This window comes from Aristolochia californica, unplaced genomic scaffold (assembly GCF_029961685.1).
Source record: "Aristolochia californica isolate CCGP_79_NKW_82.1479 unplaced genomic scaffold, dmAriCali1.0.hap1 SCAF_2, whole genome shotgun sequence".
Lineage (NCBI taxonomy): Eukaryota > Viridiplantae > Streptophyta > Magnoliopsida > Piperales > Aristolochiaceae > Aristolochia > Aristolochia californica.
In genome coordinates, this window is record NW_027181881.1 from 6,045,779 (window position 1) to 6,067,614 (window position 21,836).

General features: G+C 37.6%; 2 protein-coding genes across 7 annotated transcripts; both read right to left on the minus strand.

The window, feature by feature from the left end:
* Positions 1-286: 286 nt before the first annotated feature.
* Positions 287-3,629, minus strand: LOC137954829 (uncharacterized). Its single transcript, XM_068801734.1, has 4 exons — positions 3,512-3,629; positions 2,012-2,194; positions 1,104-1,836; positions 287-845 (listed from the first exon to the last, which is right to left on the minus strand). The coding sequence occupies exons 1-4, from the start codon at positions 3,627-3,629 to the stop codon at positions 287-289; spliced, it is 1,593 nt and encodes a 530-aa protein (XP_068657835.1).
* Positions 3,630-7,861: 4,232 nt separating this feature from the next.
* Positions 7,862-18,304, minus strand: LOC137956253 (uncharacterized). 6 transcript variants are annotated; one of them, XM_068803651.1, is made up of 4 exons: positions 18,152-18,304; positions 17,362-17,383; positions 8,310-8,504; positions 7,862-8,219 (listed from the first exon to the last, which is right to left on the minus strand). In XM_068803651.1, the coding sequence occupies exons 2-4, from the start codon at positions 17,377-17,379 to the stop codon at positions 8,103-8,105; spliced, it is 330 nt and encodes a 109-aa protein (XP_068659752.1). In that variant the 5' UTR covers positions 17,380-17,383; positions 18,152-18,304; the 3' UTR covers positions 7,862-8,102. The 6 variants fall into 6 exon arrangements, with proteins under 6 accessions (XP_068659752.1, XP_068659751.1, XP_068659757.1 ...); XM_068803650.1 differs by having other exon boundaries at positions 17,362-17,386; XM_068803656.1 differs by having other exon boundaries at positions 8,310-8,492; positions 18,152-18,303.
* Between the last annotated feature and the right edge of the window lie 3,532 nt (positions 18,305-21,836).

Genomic DNA, 21,836 nt, shown 5'->3' on the forward strand with positions numbered 1-21,836 from the left:
TTTTAATCCATATATTGACTTTTTTAGCTTGCAAACCAATTGTTCACCATCACTAGAGGGGAATCCATCAGGTTGTTTCATGTAAACTTCTTCTTCTAGATCTCCATTGAGAAATGTCGTTTTCACATCTATTTGTTGTAAATCTAAGTGAAATGGGCTACTAATGCCAAAATAATGCACAATGAATCTTTCTTAGATACAAGAGAAAAAGTTTCCATGTAATCGATTCTTTCTTTCTGGGTGAATCCCTTAGCAATGAGTCTTGCCTTGTATCTCTCAATGTCGGCTAATGAGTCTTTCTTTGTCGTAAAGACCCATTTACATCCAATGGCTTTAAATTCACTAGGTAACTCAACAAGATCCAGACTCCATTACTCTTCATAGAATTCATCTCTTCCTTCATGGCATTGTACCATAATTTTGATTTTTTGCAACTCATGGCTTGTGAAAATAATTTGGGATCATTTGCGGCTCCAATGTTAGATTCTTGCAGATACACAACATAATCATTAAGAATTGCCGATCTCTTTAGTCTAGTAGATCTTCTTAATATTGTACCATCATATTCCTGAGAAGTATGTGGTTCAACTAGTTGTTCAAAAGTGTTTGGCAACTCTTGAACTACCTGATCTACTAGAATGTCATCAGAATTTTGTGGAACTTCAATGATTGGTTGTTCAACACCGGTTTGTACTGGAGGGGTGTTGTAAACTATAACCAATCTACCACTTGAAGTAGAAGGCTGCAATTCTGAATGATCCTTCTCAGAAACTATGTTCCGAGTTGGATTGCTTGCACTAATCAAGTCATTTTCAAGAAACTTTGCATTTCTTGATTCCACAATCCTAGTGTTGTGAGATGGACAATAAAATTTGTAACATTTGAACCTTTAAGCATATCCAATACAATACCCACTAAGGGTCCTTGGGTCCAGCTTCTTCTCTTGTGGATTATAAATTCTCACTTCAAACAGGCATCCCCAAATGTGCATATGTCTCAAACTCGGTTTTCAAACTTTTCATAATTCAAATGGCATTTTAGGAACAACCTTGGTTGGAACTCGATTTAATATATATATTGTCGTCTTAAGTGCTTCAGCCCACAAGAATCTAGGAAGATTGGAGTTGCTAAGCATACTCTGCACCATGCCTAATAATGTTCGGTTTCTTATTTCTGCTACACCATTTTGGTCTGGAGAACTAGGCATGGTATATTGGGCAACAATCCCATGTTCTTGAAGAAACTTTGCAAATGGCCCAAGTGCTTGTCCATTCTCTGTGTATCTACCATAGTTTTCTCCACCTCTAACTGATCTCACGATCTCAATTTTCTTACCACATTGTGTCTCTACTTCTGCCTTAAAGATCTTAAAGGCATCTAATGCTTCATTCTTGTTAGAAAGCATGTAGAGATACATGTATCGTGAGTAATCATCCATAAAAGAGATGAAGTATTTCTGACCATGTGAGTCCATGTCTTGACTACATATATCAGTATGTATGATTTCTAATATGGCTGAACTCCTATTGGCACCTTTCTTTGAATTGTTAGTCTGCTTTCCCTTAATGCAGTCTACACAAGTCTCAAAATCAGTAAAATCCAGAGTATTAAGTACCCCTTCATTTACTAATCTCTTAATTCTTTCTATGGAGATATAACCTAATCTCTGGTACCACAATGTAGAGGAATCCTTATTAATAACACCTCTTTTAGTACCAGGGTGAACATGCATTGAATCATAAGTGGCATCGTTTTGTAAATTAATGCGATAAAGACCATTAGACAAAATACCATTCCCAACACAATCAGACTTATAAAATAAATTGAAAGATGAGTCTAAAAAAGTAAAGGAATATTAATAAGGTATAAGCCTTGAAACTGAAATCAAGTTATTAGAAAAACTTGGAACATAAAAGGTCTTATCAAATTTCAAAACAAACCCCTACTTAAATTTAAATAGTAAGTTCCTATAGGTTCCACAAGTGAGCTCATGAGAAGATGTTATGCTCACTTCCCACCGATTTCCTTAGGTTTTGCAAACCTTGCAAGGAATTTGAAATGTGGATTGTTGATCCAGAATCAATCCACCATGTGTTAATATTGACATTAACCATATTAGATTTATAACAAACAAATGAGGTGGGATTATCTTGGATATCACAACGAATATCAGAGAAATTGACAGGTTGTAGAACTGCATAAAATTATAAATTACATGTTTATGTTAAAACTGAGGCCTGAATAAATATCATGTTTTACCAATGTAAATCATGCTTAAAAATTGAATCGATTGACATAAAAAAATGCATGTGGGCTAAAAAAATTAATTCAAGCAGATTCAATTATTCTTTATGATAAAACTATCAAATTATGTATGAAGTCATAATTCCTGTGGATAAATAATGAATAATTTGATATTTTATCCTAGCTAATAAACTCAAATATAATAAACAATCATGTGGGATAAAATTTATTATATTAAATAAACTTAGTTACAATTAATGTCTAATATTTTCTTTATGATTAAACTTTATGATAAAATATCAAATTACGTATGAAGTCATAATTCCAGTGGGTAAACTATGAATAATTTGATATTTTATCCTAACTAATAAACTCAAATATAATAAAAATTCCAGTTGGATAAAATTTATTATATTAAGTCAAATTAGTTACAATTAATGTCTACTATACTTTATGTGATCCTAATCATAATATATATTTTTTATGCAATTAAATATGTTGTGGCTACTCTCTAATTAATGAAAAATTATATGGATCACTAGACATTACATCGCATAATGCGAAATTTTCATGAGAATAGCATGTATTACATAATTTTAATTAACACTAACAAATGATCATTATGCACAAATATTCTCATAATATATGCATAATTAAAAACTATAATATTATGCATAACTTTAATTTCATGGATTTAATGATGTGTCAAAATGCATAAAAACATTTCTGAAATACATATCTATATATTCAACATATAAGACACAGCGGCCAGTGGCCAAATGGTCACTGGCAAAGAATTCGGTGTCTACGCACGGGTTCGAATCCCGTCGGCGTAAAAAATTGAGTTTTGAGAACCGAGTCGACTCGGTCCTCTCAAGTGATTCTCTGCAGCGAGGTGGAACGGTGAGCCAACTCAACCCAAACCCTTTTATTTATTTATTTATTTATTTATTTATTTATTTATTTAGATTTACACCAAGTCGCCCTGACTTTCGACTCAATTGCCGAGTTGGAACGGCGTGTCGACTCAGCCCATATTTACAAACAAACCTTATAACTTTCATTTTCATTTTTGGTCGCAGGAGGTCATCTTCAACCTCCAACCGCACGCAGAAAATTGGTTTGTCAGTGTTCCATCGGCGTTCCTAAAAGTCGTCGACGCCGACAAACCTATTGGAAAGGTCGCCAGCACCAGCTGGGATGTTTTACGGCGACGCTAGAGCCGTCGACTGTTGCCGCAATGAGCGCACAAAGAGCTCACAACTACTGTTGGCACGGGCTTTCTGTACAATGTCAACATTGGCAAACCGTTCGGAATGGTCACCAGCATCGGCGTCGTGCTCCAATGTTGGTAATCTCCTATGCGAGAGCCCACGCACCCTCATGCAGAGAGCACATAATTTTTTTAAACAGAGAGCAAAAACAGAGCTACTGAAACTCTAACATATGGAACTGACACGCAGGATCAGAGATCTGCTCTGATACCAACTGTTAGTTAATCATGAAATTATAATTAACACATGAAATTCATTGAATAAAAATTAAATTAAAGCCCGAAATCTTACCTCTCTCCATACGATCAGATTCCGTAAAATTCACCGACGATCGCTGCTTCTATTTGGCTCTTCCGCTCTCTGATCACTCTCAGTGATGGTGTAAGCTGAAGGTTTGAATAAGTGAACAAGATTGGGGACCAAACACTGTATTTATAAGTCAAGCTTCCATCAAGCTTATAGGCTTCTATAACTGCCGATGGGAGGGACGTGGGGTTCATAAACTTCCGAAACGAAACCACGTTCCCCATGAGAGACGTTGGACCATTGCTTCCGAAATTGAAAGTAAGTTGGACCAACCACTACTTCCTAACTGAAATGAAACAGCAGTTAACAAAAGAAACAACAGTTGATTCGAAATATTTTTTTCGGATTCTGAACTCGCTAGAAGGAAGACTACACTGAAAAGCAGTGATCCAGCAGCTTCATTCTAGAAATAAGCCCAGGATAAGACAGCCAGCAGAGAGTTTCAGAGAAAAGAAACAGCAACTTGGGAGATAAATTCAGAAACAGCCTCCAAACAGAAATAAGATCCCAGATTGACAGTCAGCGAATCACAGAGACAGGAGATAGACAAGCGAAACTTCTGAAAAGTAATCAACAGAATACTGCTTCTTGGATAAAACAGAATGCAGTAACAACATTGTACTCGAAAAGGAAGTGCCAAATAGAACGATATCAAATATACCAATTGAGGATTATGGACCAAGGATTGATTTGCAGAATGTCTTCGGAATCTACTGTTAACCACAGCATAGAGGCAGAGACAACAATGGTAGCAGCAGATTTTCTCACGGCGTTTTTGTTCCATTTGCTTTGTTTTTTGAATTTGATGATTTCTTCTGAGTAGAGTCGTCAAGGAAGACAGTGGATACAAGAATGCAGCAACCGCAGCCGATGGTCCCTCAGATGCCCCCTTTATTTCCTGCCAGCAATATCACAACTGACCAGATTCAAAGTTTCCTGGATGAGAGCAAGAAGTTGATTCTTGCAATCCTAGATAACCAAAACCTTGGGAAGCTGCACTCAGTACCGAGCAAAGTTGCAACATAATGTAATGTATCTTGCTGCCATCGTTGATGCTCAACCACATGCTCCTCCTGTTCATTCTCAGATGTCTCCTTGCAGCAGGGAGGACACTTCATGCAGCATACACAGGGGAATGACGTTGGCGCTGAGCAATCTGTCGGAGCAGCCAGCGGGTGTACAAGCATAAGAGAAAAAAATAACAATAATATGATGAAAAAATAAGCAATAATATGAAAAAATAAAAAAATTGATGGATTTCTGAATCATGAAAAACCATAGATATGAGTCTTGAAAATAAAAATAAAAATTGATGGATTTTCTAAATCATGAAAAATCATAGATGTGACTCCTGAAAAATCAATGATCTGATACCATGTTGATTTTTAGGACTCCATTGATTTAGCTCATGGAGAAAAATATAGAAACATACATTAGGAGAAAAAAGGAGAAAGAAGAGGTTATGGACTTATTATTCTAACCTTCCCCTAAATCTCAATTTATAAATTAATGATCCTAAAATATTATAATAATATCCCTAGAACTTTAACCTTAATACATCAATGTTATCTCTATGAGATGACTCTTTATTTACCCTTCTGCCATCATTGTATGGGTCTATGGGCCTTCTCCTTGGTCCATGAGCCCATCTTCTACATCTCTTGAATGTGCGGGTTTTCCTTGGTTTTATGGGCTTGGGTCCATCTTCAACACACTTGGATATGTGGGTCTTCCTTGGTCGTGTGGGCTTGGACCCATTTTCCAACACTTATGAAGTGAGCAGCCTTGCTCAGCCTATCACTCGGTGAAATTCTTTCAAGCTATAACTGGTCTAGCTTCAAGCTTTGCCTTTGGTTTTTTATCTTGCCATTCATAATCAATTTCATTTTTTAATTACATCTCTAATCGTGGACTATATTCAGAAACATGACACTTTTGTCATTAGCTGCTAATTAGTTGGTTTAAAATGGCTAGCTCTCAGTTTGGTGTCTGAATTAATCACTGATGCAGTAAGTGTGGAAGCAACATCCATTACTATTTTATTCATTCTTCTCTATTTTTTTTAAGACCTTGCAACTGCTCTCGAGACCAGCAACACTCAATTCAATCATTCTTTTTTAGAAGATTAACAACACTCGGTTCAACTTATTGGCAACTTATTACTCAGTTTCAGATTATTATTTGGTGCACATCTTCCTTATTCAAGGATGGACTGTTGCAAATTATCTCATGTGTACTTATTACTCTTAAGGACTTTTACTATTTACCCGTTATCCACTACTATATAACAACATATTTAGTATGTGTTATTTGGGCATTGGCTCATCACCCTAACTGTTATTTTGGCTTTTTGATTGAAACATTATTATTAAGGAAGGACACCTTAGTTGCTTGCTTGGGTTCATAATTTGCTGATTGTTGTCAGCATTGGTTCATATGATGGAGATTTGAATTACATAGGAAAATAAAGCACATGGTGGCCCCAACTTTTTCACCTTATCTTCCTATTGATTCTTCATTACCCTCTTATTATTTGGCAGTCATTCTCCTACCATCATTTATTTGACTCTCACTTACCCCTTTGGCCAACCCTTTTTTGGAGAGTTGCTTTGGTTGGTCCTTTTTGTATATATGGGTATTTTTAAGTCCATTGAGTCTTTTTATTGGTACCCTTGTGTTTTTTACCGCCATCTTGTGAATGACAGACATTACCCACTTTAGTGATTATTATTACTATATTTGTTTGAAATCATTTGAGGTTGGTTTCAACTTATGTTTTATCACCCATTTCTACCATTTGAGAGTCAATGCTTGGTGCTATACTAATCTTTGGGACACCGTGATAGAGGAGATTATTACTACATCTATGTTATTTGTTTCGAGCTGGGATCACTGCCATCTCTCAGTTTGAGGGGGAGTGTTGGAAGATATGAACATGTTGGAGGGTCATTGATGTAATTAATTTATATTTTATATCTCTTCTTCACTCTTACTAGGGTGAAGGGTACAATTATAATATTGTATTTTTACCATTTATAGCTTAAGGTGGAGGATTTGGACTAAGTTCATCACTCTATTCTTCCTCCTCTTTTCTTCAAATTCGTCACTCATCCTTTCTCCTCCTACAAACCTTCTCTCTATAACTCTTCTTCTTCTTCTTCTCACCCCTTAATCATCTTCTTCTGTGATTATACATCATGGAATCCTAAATTTCAATAGTGGTAAAACATATCGAAGGGGAACAATTGGTGACTGAAGAACCAAAATATTGAAGGAAAAATTGAAGATTGAAGACAAGAAAAATTTGCCAATTTTTATTTTCAAATTCAAGTTATAAAGTCCAACTTGAAGAAAGTGTTGAAGAAGTCATATCAAATAACTAAGACTAGTCCCATGTAAAGCATATCTCATAAGTTTCATAAAGTCTAAGGTGAATCTCAAACAAGATAAGTTTCACAAGAGAAACAAACTCAAAAGAAAAAGATAGAATTTAACAGGATATTTCGTGGTTATATTTTGTCTCTTTTATATTTAACTCCAAAAGTTATAATTTACACTAGATAGATAATGGGACTTGGGAGGTTGATGAGAAGAATTTCAGAAGTATTGTTTGGAAGGTAATAATATAATTCAATTTGATTTGTTAGATTGGTAGTGAGCGAGCAGAATCTATAGGGCATCAAAAAACAAACTAATGCTACTCAATCTCTCACTAGAAGCATAATAGATTGCCATTACATTAGCTCCATGTTCAAGGAATTTAGATTTGAAGGGTACTTGCTGATTGTTCAATTTGTTCCAATAATGTTTGATGTTATTTCTGACATCTAGTCACTTAATGTCCTAAATTTATGCCATAAGTGGCCTAAAGCCATCAATTACCGCATTGCCGAGGCCAGCCTACAATCACCAACAGGTAATACATACCAAACCTTAACCACCCTTGCTGATTTAACCGATCCATTTGATGTATTATTTGGCCGGAACACTACCTATAATCAGACAGATCAAGATTCATGACTCAACTTGGCGAGAAATGAAGAATAAAAGTCTATGATTTTTTGTAATTTCTCCTCACAAAGTGCCTCAAGAGTAACATAAAGTGCCAATACAAATAGCATCAATCTACCAACTACAATAATCCAGTATACATTCAGAATGACGGAGAAAGTTGTAATGCCTCTAATCCTAATTTTGGGTATCCACCTGTACCAAAAAGCTTCCTACAATCACGCCCACAGTTTTGAGTTACCTTCATCTGCATCTAATGTTAGATTCTCATTTTGGATTTCTAAGAACAATGATAACAGAGTCTCCTCGAAGGAACATTTTACTAATAAACCTATCTTTGTTAACAGGAAGAGCTTTCTTCTTGCCTTTGCCTGTCTTAGGTACCTGCCAAAAAAAAGGGGTTAAGAGCTTAGGTTCATTTGGCAAAAATGAAATCATGAAAGAAAGAAATGGTTGAGTTTTTTCTGCTCTAACCTCTGTCCACATTTCTCTGACATTTTCAAGTACCATATTGCAGTGTCGATCAAAGGCTCTCACATGGCCAAGAAGCTTCTTATTGTTCCGGCAATTAATTAGCACTTGGGTGTTGTTTTTTACACTCATCATTAAGACCGAGAGTGGACCAGTGCTAAATTCCTCTTCTTCCTTCTTGCCACCCTGCTGTAGTTGCTAAGATGATAAATACATTGGATTATAGGACAAGATAATCTCAATCAGATCCATTTGAAATCACACTTCATGAACTCCAGATAGACTCATAGATAGTTTTGTCATATTTGATATACACCCTTGTCACAGAATTTTAATTGTTGGCTTGGATTAAATTATTTAAATACAATGATGATACAAAGATGGATCACAAAATGGAACTTTGTAACAATATTAACATTCCAATTGTTCATTCCTTTCAATTCTATCTCAAAATGATTAGTAATACTTTATACACATCAGTTTTTGAATAAAATGAATTAAACATGCAAAAGCAATTGAAGTATCAGACAAAGAAGCCTAATAAACACACATGACATTATGAAGCAAATTGTACTTCCTAGTACCTGAGAATGGAAATTCCTAAAGGAAGACATGGATTCTTGAATGAACTTTATTCATGGTTGCCCCAACCCACAAACTCTCATTTTACACACACACAAAAGCACTTTTTTTTATAACTGACACAAAAAACCACATATATCATGTTATAATATCACAGCTGATCCAATACAAAAAGTCATTTGGTGCAAAACATGCGAAACGGCTAACTCAGCCGTCCGATCATGATTGGACAGCTGAAATAGCAATTGATCGGATGGCTGAGATAGTTGTTGATCGGACGGCTGAGATAACCATTAATCATGATCGAACGACTGAGATAGTTGTTAATCGAACGGCTGAGATAGTGTTTTGCATGTTTCACACCAAACGGTTTTTCATATTGGATCAGCCCTCGTTATAATATATTAGATAATTTTTCTAAAAGGCATGCGTGCATATATATCAGCATTTTCTTTCATATCTTCCACCTTGATAAGTGAAAAGGTGGGCTATTTTGAAATTAAATGACAGTTGTTTATGCATAAAAAATTTTATAATATATGCAATGATTTTACCTCTACTCTTGATTGAAATTTCATTTTTTTGAGAAAAGTGAAATTTTATTGCGGCAAAAAGGGAACAAAACTTAGAAAGAAGGGGCCCCTTACAATGAAGGACTGAAGGGCCACCTCTTGTTTTGCTGAAAGGTCAGCCATTATTGGATGATCCAAACATAACTATAACCAGAAATGAGGTCCATGATTTTGTGAAAAATCTGCCAATGTCTCCAAGGTGGCATGGCTTCCTTTGCCCACCAGCCAATCACAACACCGGAATTGAAAACTATTTGAGGAAATGTGTTCTTCTAAAGTTCCCATAATTGACCCTACTCTATCCTCTTCTAAGAAACCTCAAAATTAATGTCATCCCCTGATGGTGGCGAAGATGGACTTATGCAAGACGTGAGAGGGAGACGAATGATGGTGACAGATGAGTTGATAGAGACAGTTCAAAGCAAACTTGAAGTGGTGGAAATGTGTAACAAGAACTTGCGAGAGAGGGAGCAAGGGGGTAAAGCAATCAGCTACTTACCAAGCCAAGCAATCCCTAAGGAAATGAAGCTATCCTTCTTCGCCAAGGAAGGACAAACCACATTCTACATTGACATCGTCGCACTAGGAAAAACTCTAGCAGCAAAGATAGCAACGAAATGTGTCGACTGGCAATCATTTGTTAGGACCCCCCACACAAACTAGATGATTTGCTATTTGCACTAAAAATAGTATATAAGGATGAGGTGCTTGGGAAGACAGAGCTCATGGATGACAAAAAAATTCTGGGTAGGCATATATGAAGAGGAGAAGAAACTACTCTATAAAATTGCTAAGTTAAAGGGAACAACAGTTATTGGAGCTTGTAGTCATACCAAAAGATTTGTAGTTTGCAGTGAGAAGGGGAAAAGTTGGAACTAATGCAACGCAAACTGAATCGCCCAACTAAGAAGGCCGATCATGTGCAAAGCTTGAGGATGCCAAAAGCAACCCCAGCTGATACAAGCACTACTATGCAAATGACCGATAGAGGCCTTACAAGTGCAGCTGATGTATGAAGTTCGCCCACATATGAAGAAACGGACTATTGCCACTGAAACAATCAATAGCAAGTTAGCGCTGAAGATGGAACCGGAATTCACCATGCCAAGAGAAGAGGACCCTGTGAAATACGTTGTGACCGGTACTACAAAGAGGTTCGAGGAACTCAGGCGATGGACAAAAATGCAATGGAAGCTTGCAAAGCACTACATGCTGGATCTATGGCTCACAACACTTAATTCTAAAGAAGAAAAGAAAAGAGTGTTAGCCTTAAAAGAGGAGTCAAAAGGAAAGACCACTGGGAGCTATTGGAGTGGAGCCTCAAAGTAGGAACGGAAACCAGATGGGTTATGATTCGGGGAATCCCAATCATTTCTTGTGCTTGGAGATCTTTCTAAGTCTCGATGGAATTGTTGAGACCACAATAGGCTTTGTCAAAGAAGCAACTAAAGGAAATTGACTTGATAGGGTCCAAGCCAAGATAGTGGTGGTGGAAGTTGGAAGTACCAATCCAAGTTGGGGGACAAACCTTCTTGCAACAATGGAGGTTGGTCTCGTCAAAAGGGAGAAAATGATGATTGATCATTACAAGAGTAAGAAAGATGCACGAAGAGACCCATGTGGAAGAAACTTGGAAAACTACTAACGGCGTAGTCTTTCGATCACAAGATTTTGATCACAAGAAGTTGAAGGAGGATGAGCGGCAATTTTGTCTCACCGAGGGGGAGAGCATTGACATGCAGTTGGAAGCGCCAATTTCAAATTCAAATTCAAAACCTGAAGACAACTTAAACTTATTTAAAGGAATACTCCAGATGTCGATCCTAAAGTCGAATCCAAAAGTAAACCGCAAAGTCAAAGCAAAGTCCCAGATCCATCTTCAACCCGAGTGCCAATCTGTCCCAAATGCGGTCTCACCCCATCTCTGACTCCCACACCACCTGAGAGATCATTCCTTAGCACAGGAGATCAACTCACATGTGTGAACACTAACCGAACCAAAGATCAATCCAACCCAGCTTGCTAATAACCCGGTGACAACCCAAACTAACCCATTAGCATCAAGCTGGGGAGAAGGAGACCCAAGGCATACTAACCTATCGTGCCAAAAGGTAAATATGATACTAGACACATCAGAGAGGCGGAAGTCAAACCAACCTGAGGCGGCCAGCGATATAGGACCAATAGGGTAGAAAGAGCAAAAAAACACCTCTAAACATGTATGCAAGGAGGAGATTTGAACAGAACATCAAAGCGATAAAAGTGGTCCAAAAAAATACAACCAAGTGAAATACATGTATCATTGAAACAGTTAAAGCTGAGCCACCATGGTCACATCAGCGCAGCCATCAAGCGAAGTAGAAGAAGAGAGAATGATCTTTGAAAAAAGAATTGATAAATTCCTAAAGAAAACAATGAATTAGTTCGGAGTGTCCCTCAATATGCAACAAGAAGACAGAGGCCTGTTGAGCAAGAATAAAGCAGCTAAAAGAAGCTGAAAACAAAAGCATTGTTATTGAATCAACACCCTCTCCAGAAATTTTCACAGAGTCAGCTCACAAAATAAACGAGCCATAATAAGGGAAATTCTAAAAAAACATAAAAGTCAAAGCAACTTTCTTGCAAGAAATGTAAAAAGGAAGAGATAACAGATGCCCTGAAATGGGATTTGTGGTATTAGAAAGGACCAGGGTAGTCCGCAATTGATGTAGAAGGATCCGCAGGGGGTATAGCAACAATATGGAATATGACCGAACAGGAGATGACTGAACAGAAAGTGGCAACTTCACCATTGATATATACTTCAAATTCATAAAGGACAACAAGTTTGTTTATGGGCCAACAAGCTTTACACAACACCAACTACTATGGGATGAAATTCAGCAATCATACAGCTATGGAGTCTACCATGGGTCATAGGTGGGGACTTCAATGTTGTAAGATTCAGTAATGAGAAATCAGGGGGGTGAAGAATAACCACGAGCGCAATGAAACACTACACAACTTTCATAAATGAGCACAAACTAATAGAGCCACCACTATCAGGTGCACAATATCCTGGAGCAACAATAGGGACCTTCCAATCCTATCAAACAGATAGGTTTCTGGGCAATCAAGATAGGTTAGACAGACACTGACAGCTGTAAGAGTGTTCCCTTCAAATTTGAAGCAGAATGGTTGCTATAAAGGGGCTTTAAAGAGAAGATGGAAGTGCTGGTGGTAGGAAATCAGTTGTACCGTACTGCTGAAATGCATTTCAGTTAAAAACTAAAAGCATTACGGGGAAAAACCAAACTATGAGCACAAATGCAATTATAAAATGGAAAGAAATGGGTTGTTAGTAAGGATACAAGCCTATGACTGGAATGAGGAACAAAATGATCTATCAACAATAGAGAACATGGGCAGGGACACGCTGAAAGACACTTACCAAGCAATAGTCATGCAGGATAAGGTACACTGGAGACAAAGGGTCAGATAGAAATGAATCAAAGAAGGTGACGAAAATACAAAAAAAAATCCATGCCATTGCAACAGCCCACAAAAGCAAAAACAGAATTATAGAGCTAGAAGTATATGAGGCACTCGCAGAGAGGAAGAAGAACATAAGACAAGAGTTGTCAGCTTCTACACTGAATTGTACAAAGATGGAGCTAAGAGACTGCTACCTGCAAATCTGTAGACTAAAAAGGAATAGCACAGCAAGCCTAATAGAAAGGCCTTTCACCCCAGAGGAAATTGAAGAAGTTGTTTGCCAACTGACAAGGCCCTGGACCAGCTGGATTTACTACTAAATTCTAAAAAACTGGCTGAAGATTTCCTAAAAAAAGACATACTGAGAATGTTCAATGAATCCTACAAAGATGGTCCCATTGCGCAAAGCCCAATAAGGATGGTGCTCACTCCACAAAAAGGTTTACCTATAAGTCTAATATCAAACCATTACAAACTTATAGCAAGGGCACTCACAACAAGGCTGAGAAAAAGCATTGTGAAAGGTAATAAGTGAAAACCAATCAGCCTTCATAAAAGGGTGGTAGATTCATGATGCAGCAATCACAGTGCATGAGTTGATTCATCTGTACAAAAGCTAGACCTTGAAAACGTATTTGATAGAGTAAAGTAGCACTTCCTTGAATTCTTGATGCAGAAAATGGGCCTAAGGGACCGATTGAGAGGGTTGATCAAGTGCTGTATTTCATCAGCCCAGTTCTCGGTCCTCAGCAAAGGGTTTCTTCAACAGCACTCGAGGGCTTTACACAGGGTCATCCATAATCACCACTGCTATTCAATACTGTAAGTGAAGCACTATGTGCTATGGTCTACAAAGGCCAAAGTCAAGGATTGATGATAGGATTCAGGGCAGGGGAACCTGGATTTAGAGTATCCATCAGGCAATTTGCAGATGACACAATCATGTTCTGTGAAGGACAGAGTGACCAAGACCTCTAAATCAAAGCATTGCTAAACACATACGAGCTCATGTATGACCAGAAACTAAATTGGGGAAAGTCATGGAATTAAACATGGCACAGGTACTTAGCTGTTCTCCCATGGGTTTACTACTCTTTATTGGCAGGGCAAACAAGAACTTGTGGCAGCCAATAATAAATAGATTGAAAAGAAGATTGGACTCTTGGAAAGGGCAGCTAGTGTCACAGGCTGGCCGAACTACACTGATCAAAGTCTCACTAGCCGGAAGACCTAATTATTTCCTAACCCTAAATGCCATGTCCAGCAAGAATTGATGCCAAGTTGGAGGCCATCCAGGGTAGATTTCTATGGTGTGGAAATACAAACCAATTCAAGTAACCGCTGGTTCAATGGAACCGTGTATGTCAAAGCACAAAGGGCTGTGGGTGGGGAATCAAGCGCATAAAACTAATGAACTCAGCACTGTTGGCCAAAATGATTTGGAGGTATGCTTCAGACAGACGCTCTCTATGGAGAGCGGTATTAGGGAAGAAGTACAGTTCTGACCTAAACGATTGGTTGCCAAAAAACAGCCCATCTTATAGAACATCCTACATTTGGAAACCAATCCTAAAGGTGAAAGAAAATTTTCAGCAGAAATTCAGGCAACATGCTAGGGGGGGAAGCTCAATAACTTTCTAGCAGGACATCTGGATAGTAGAAAGGTCTCTAAAACAATAGTTCCCAAGGCGATACACATTAGCAAGAAACCCACACATCAGACTATTACAAGCCAAATCAGAGGGGGAAAAACAATGGCTGGGACTTCAACTTCAAAAGAAACTTAAATGACGCTGAAGTGGCTGACTTAACCAACCTATTGAAGCTGCTGGATTCAGAATACTTCTCTTGTGAACAAGAAGATGAGCCAATTTGGAGCCCCTGTCCTTCAGGTACTTTCACAGTGGCCTCATGTTATAATATCAAAAAGCAGCCTTGCCCACTCAATAAGACTATCGATGCCAGTCTAGGGTGGCAGCTAATAGCTCCAAACAGGGTACTGCAATTCGTATAGGCAGCAGGGCACAGCAAATCCCTTAATGTCGGGAACTATCTAAAAGAGAGCAGCTGATGATCAACAACCTCTATGCAAGCTACATGGAAACACAGAAAAGATATACAGCCACCTTTTGCTTCATTGTGACATCAACACAAAAGTCTGGTGTGCGTGATGGGGGAGGCTGCATTTTAACAAAGTTCTACACAGATTATTTGCAGCAAACACACACCTGGCCATTGCCTAAATACAGTGAAGCACTCTGAAAAGCTGCTAAGGCTGCAGTCCCCTGGCACCTGTGGCTGGAAAGGAAAAGCAGAACATTTGAAGGCATGTCTTCGTCCATTGGAGGGGTGATAGAAGAGATAATACATACCACTCTTCAATGGGCTAGTCACATCCATGGGACTCTAATCAGCAAGTACTAACACAAGGTCATGCTTTTCAGCAACTCAAAGCCTATTCTAGTGGCATTCTCGGGGCCCATTGCCACTCCAATGAAGCAGAAGCTAGAGCCCTATTGGCTGGTATACAACTATTCAAGAACATTTCAACAGTCTGCATAGAGGGAGGTTCAATTGGTTCTAGGCTGGGTGAGTTCAGCATGTGCCGCCCCATGGAAATTAATACCTATTCAATGAAATTAAGGATCAAATAGTTGAAGGGCGAATAGGATGGCCTAAGATCCCAAGATCACCAAATTCAAAAGTAAATAAGCTACCAAAAGCTCGAGAATATGGGGACCACCTTGACTTCAGGCTCTCACTTGAGCTCTAGCTCTACTCAAGCTAGATATAATCAATGTTATACTATATGCTGTAATTCTGTACACAGTCAATTAATAAAGTTAATGCCATTTCAAAAAAGATAGAGAGAGGGAGAGAGAGAGAGAGAGAATCATCCCTTGGAGTTCTTTGAAAGTTGTGCCCCAATTTGGGAGGAAAAAAAAGCATGAAGTAATAAAAGTTGTACTGTAAGGGTGATATTGGGGACATTGAGGCCATTACCCTCAACATTACCGAAATTAATTTGACTCACATGGAGAAACCATATCAAAGCTGCCAAGCGACTGTCATGACGAAAAAAATGGTTTTACATTAAGTACAGACATCATTTCCAATTCCATATACGTAAAGTGGGTTAGCCAGCCCAAACATAGCTGAGGAATGACTATCATGAGCTGTAAGTGATGAAGTTATTCAAAACCTATCAAGAATTTGATGAGAAATCTACTCTACATACATTCCTCAAGATCCAAATACATAATTTTTAAATTTCTGCTGGAATAGTAATTTTGCATGACAACAGTCCAATAATGTTAGCATGATTATTTGACTATGACACATTTTACATAATAATAGTGTAATGCTAGCATGACTATTTTGTCAATGACACCATTCACACTCCCAGATATGATCCTCATACACTTTTGCATAATTCTCTATTTGTTCCAGTAATAAGCCGCATAATCAATAAAAAGTCTCCCCAAGACACAGCAGCAGACATCATTCAACATCAATCACTTTCCATTTATGAATAACGTACCTCTGAGAGATTGATAATATATATCCTTCTAAATGACTAGATTACAATATTTCAACACCACCATCTAAAGCTTGGAAAGACTATCCTCCCCACTCAAGATGTTTTCATTTGATAAAGACGAAATTGAGATTTCATTAAAGAGGTGGAAAAATTACAAGCTACCTCCAGAACAAACCAGGAGGGCTAGGAAAATAAAATACAAATAGAGAGCTAAGAACGGAAACTAGAGGCTAACATAAAAGGTATAATAAGGAACCAGTAGGAGAGAAATCGGGGCCAAATAACTTGCTCCGAGAGGAAGGGCTCCGTCGGTCACTAAGCTGTCAGCTGTCCCACTCTAGATGTAACACAAAAGAAATGTTTTTACAAACTTACAAATGAACTTGCTTGACAATTTTAAACATCTTACACTTCCACACAGCAAAGAGATCTTCACTCCAACGTACACATCTATTAATACAAGAACCCAGATTTCTCAGACATGTAGAAACCTAAGAGACCTTTCACCTTAAAAGTTTTCTGATCTGATTACGTATCTAGACAAATAAAGGACGAAAAACAGCTAGCACTTTTTGAAACAAAGAACATATGAACCATGGCCAACAAAAATAGCAGAGAAAGTTTGCCTTCACCATTTTTTTGGTGTCATGGCCAAATTTGAATGGTAAAGCACACAGGCCATTCAAGTAAAAAGGAGTAACTGAAGTGATGACAACATGTAGGTCTAACTAGAGAACGAAATTAATAATGATATCATTTTTAAATTCAATCACAGAAAAGTTCCCTCGAAAGAGGCATACAGTGATGTCCTCTCTCTTGCTGCTGCCATTGTGTAATGAAAGGCACACTTAATTAAAAGAATCGGCAAAGCTTGGAGTAAACTTACATTTGTATCCACGTCCATTGTCCTGCTACAGAAAGACATACAGTTCAGTAATTAGACGTTTCACTCAGCAAGCATTATAAATAAACAGTTTGAGACGATTCAAAATAACTAAATATATAAAAGAAACAACTGAGTATAGACAAACTGTCCACAATACAATCATGGAGAAATGTTTGTGTCAAAAGAATGAACAACTAGATGTGGGAACTACGTTCGGGTGCGGTGCGTATTGTATATGCCAGCAGCAATAAAATGATAGGCAGTGCACTGAACAGTACATAAAGCGAGCATGAAACTCCGAAAAAACATGCTTTAAGCTTCACCTAAATGAAAGCATTTGATCTTTAAACTCAGTCTCTTATCATCTACTTCCTGTTTTGTTTAACCTACGGGAGAGAATCGTCCTTGTTCAGTTTCTTTTTTCAGTCAAAATGAAAAACAGAAATCTATGAACGCACTCCAAAATTCAGTTAAACCGTCTTATAGAAAAAACTATAACTTCCATTTCTAAGTGTCTCAGGTAAACATCCCACAGTATTCCCAGTATCTACTGACTTCGGAAGCAATGAACGTGAGAGGTGTCGCACTTTCAATCATTGGAAAATAAAAAACTATATTGATCTATAACCATAGACAGCTGCAATCAAACTCCCAATACCCGTATAAATATCGCGAAAAGAAAATTTGTACAAAGTGACTTTGACTAAAAAAGCTTAAACAGAAATGCGAACGAAATGTGAGGTTATTTGTTGAGGCACAGTTCGAGAAGGATGAGAGCAACAAAACTTACCGTTAATCGGCGCTTCCAGGGAAGACGGAAACTGCGGGGTTCTTGCAGTAAACAAACTGGGCTTAGGGCACACGGACAAGCGAGGTTGAAGTACCCAGAAGACAGAACAATAATTGAACCAGATTAAGTTGGGCTCGGCCTGAACCCTGAGGTTTCTCTACGTGAAACAATGGTTTGCGACTCAGGAGTCGGCGGCTCCCGATCCTCGTACACGTAGTTGCCTGGAAAACTTCTAAAGGTGAATCGGTATGAAACTATAAAAATTGATTAAAATGTATTACAAAATATAATATATTTTATATTTTATATAATTACTTAAAGTATTATAATGGTTTTCGGGCATGAAACTTAGTGGCTCATGTCTATAAGTACTTGTTTTAAAGGAGGGAAAAAAACAGAAATAAAAAGTGTAATAGCATAGAATCATTTTGATATAAGTTGTCAAGTCTGAGACTTTCCGATTTTAACTTCATATCCTCCAAAATAATTCAGAGACCTGATTCGGTAGTATAATTTTTTGACTAATGGTAAAATCATGTTAGTTTTTTGTTATTTTCATTATAACAAAATGGGTTTTTTGAAAATGTACAACTAACGGTATTATTAGTATATTTTAGATACATGTCTTTCAACACGAATATTATGAGGTTTTATGGCAAAATCCAAAGATAAAAGAATGATCAATGCTTAGTCAAGACTGGAAGCAAAAACTCATTAAAGATTGTTGTTGTGAATATGAACTTACACAAAAATATAAGTTCGAAGATTTGAAGACCTAAAGTCAAACTCAAACAGAAAATCTCAAAAATTCTAGCTACTAAGTAGATAGGCAACCAAATTTAGATTCTTAAACACAGCAATATCATGGAGCTTTATAACATAAAGTTTTCTAAAACCATGTTTAAACGATGCATAAAATGGATTTACATTTATTAAACCCTTAGTCTTGTTTTTGTCATGTTTAAAACTCAAAATTATACTCTAGTATAAAGCATGAACAATCAACCTACATGGACTTGATGCATCATCCCATATGGAGTATGGCAAAACTTATCAAGCATGATCAATGTTGGATTTAGGATCTTGTAAGATTTAGGATCCCATGATAGCACCATAGATATTCAACACCTGTGAGAGAAGAGAAACCGAAGGTAAGATGAAGAGGAGAGAAGAAGAACAAGAGGAAGAAGAGTAGAGGAAGAGAGGAGAGCGTCCAAAGTTGAGAAGAGGATTGAGAGAAGAGGGAAGAGGATTTAGGTCAAAGTCACATCCTAATCCTCCCCTTCAATATATATCTATAATAATGAGAAGAGTTATAATTATATCATAACCTTTCACCCTAAGAAGGGATAAAAAGGGGTAAAAAATTAAAGGAAAATTACATCACACCATTATACTACAGTCTTATCTTCTAACATTCCCCTTCAAACTAGGGGAGGAAAAACTGTTAGAAATTAGATGCCTTAATTCCAAACTAACAAGATCAATAATGATAAACGCAGAAAAAGGAAAAAGCAAGCACGAAAAAATACAACAAGATTTATACAGGTTCGCCTCAAGGTGATACTACGTCCTGTCTTCCTCGCTATAGTAATCCACTATAAAGATGAAATAGTTTACAAGAGAGATCATGCACACTTATAGGTGTCATTTTTCTCTATCCTCTCTTGGCCGCAATTGATGTTCTTCGGATGATAAAACCCTAGTAACCCTCCCCCACCCCCAATTATAAAGAGAAAATTAAAGCAATCACTTTACAAGAGTGAAATTCTTAAACTGCCCTTAATGATAGTAGCTAATATATCGTAGATCGGGTAGGGGCTCCCTTCCAACCCCCACAACAACCTTATCGCGAAGGTCGATCAACGTACTGACTCAGCGTAGGGCGTTGATTAGGCTCCACAACTTAACAATCTCTCACTTGGAGACTAATCCATAATCAATATCTCCTCTGAAGCAGCAACAATTTCTCAATCCTCAAAGAGAAGTCCAACTGAATTTGCACACAACTTCAGTTTCTCAATCATAACAGTATTTGTCAACATATCAGTTGAATTCTGACTTCCTTGAATCTTCTCAAGTACTAATACTTCATCCTCCAGAGTCGATCTGATGAAATGATAATGCGCCTGTATGAGCTTTGTTCTAGCATGATAAAACAGGATTCTTTGCTAAATGAATAATACTCTAATAGTCACAATACAACACATTTTTCCCATGCTTGAGACCTAATTCTTCCCAGAAGAACTGTAGTTATACCATCTCTTTTCTGGCTTCGGTCATAGCAACATATTCTAACTCAGTAGTGGAAAGAGTAATTATCTTATGCAACTTAGAGACCCAGCTAACTGTTGTACCACCCAATGTGTATACATATCCAATGGTACTCTTCCTGCCACCAATGTCTCCAACCATGTTAGTATCTACATAACCCTATAATCCCAAGTCTAACTTTCTAAAACATAAGGGTGAGTCTGCAGTGCCTCTTAAATACCTAATAATCCATTTTACTGCTTCCCAATGTTGTTTACCCGCTCACAACTCACACTACAAGAGTTATGTTTGGTTTAGTGCACACCACGACATACATGAGACTGCCAATAGCAGAAGCATAAGGCACATTGGTCATGTTGGCTAGTTCCTACTCTATAGAAGGTGAGTGCTCCATAGATAGCCTAAAATGACTAGCCAAAGGAGTACTCACTAGTTATGCATCATTCATGTTGAATATATTCAGCATCTTCTTCACATATTTTCTTATGACAGTTTCAAGACATCAGTACCCTTAGTAATCCTCATCCCAAGGATTTGTTTTGTAGCACCCAAATCCTTCATTGCAAACTTTTTGGATAACTCCATTTTCAACTTATCTATTTCCTGTTTGCAAGCATTTGATATCAACATGCCATCAACATATAGCAGTAGAATGATGTAAGAGTCATCAAACTTCTTCACATAACAACAATAATACGCCTGACACCTCAAGAAACCATTACTACTCATAAAGGTGTCAAACTTCTCATACCATTATCTTGGATAATGTTCAAGACCATACAAACTTTTTTGAAGTTTGCACACCATTTTCTCCTTTCTTTGTGCTTTGAAACTCTATGGCTGCATCATGTAAATTTCTTCCTCCAAATCACCATGAAGAAAAGTTGTTTGTATATCCAAGTACTCTAAGTGAAAGTCTCCATTTGCCACTAGTCCAAACATTGTTCTAATAGTAATCAATTTCACTACTGGAGAGAAAATCTTAGTGTAGTCAATGCCTTCTTTTTGTTGAAATCCCTTGACCACCAGTCTTGCCTTGTACTGCTTGCTACCATCCTATTCGTCTTTGATTCGGTACACCCATTTATTCTACAAGACCTTCTTCTCTTTTGGTAACTCGATCAACTACCATATCTGATTGGATAACAGTGAATCCATCTCATCCTTCGTGGCCAATTCCCACTTGGTTGATTCATCAACTTGCATGACTTCCTCATAACTCTCTGGTTCACCTTTATCAGTCAATAGAATATAATTCAGTGCAAGGGAGTACCTTTGTGGTCGTCTGCTAGTTCTGGTAGATCTTCTGAGTTCAGTCACAGGAATATTTTGATTTACTTCTTGGGGTATGTTTTCCTGGTCTTCCTAAAAAATATTCTTCATCTCAATAACTGGAAGATCTCATAACAGA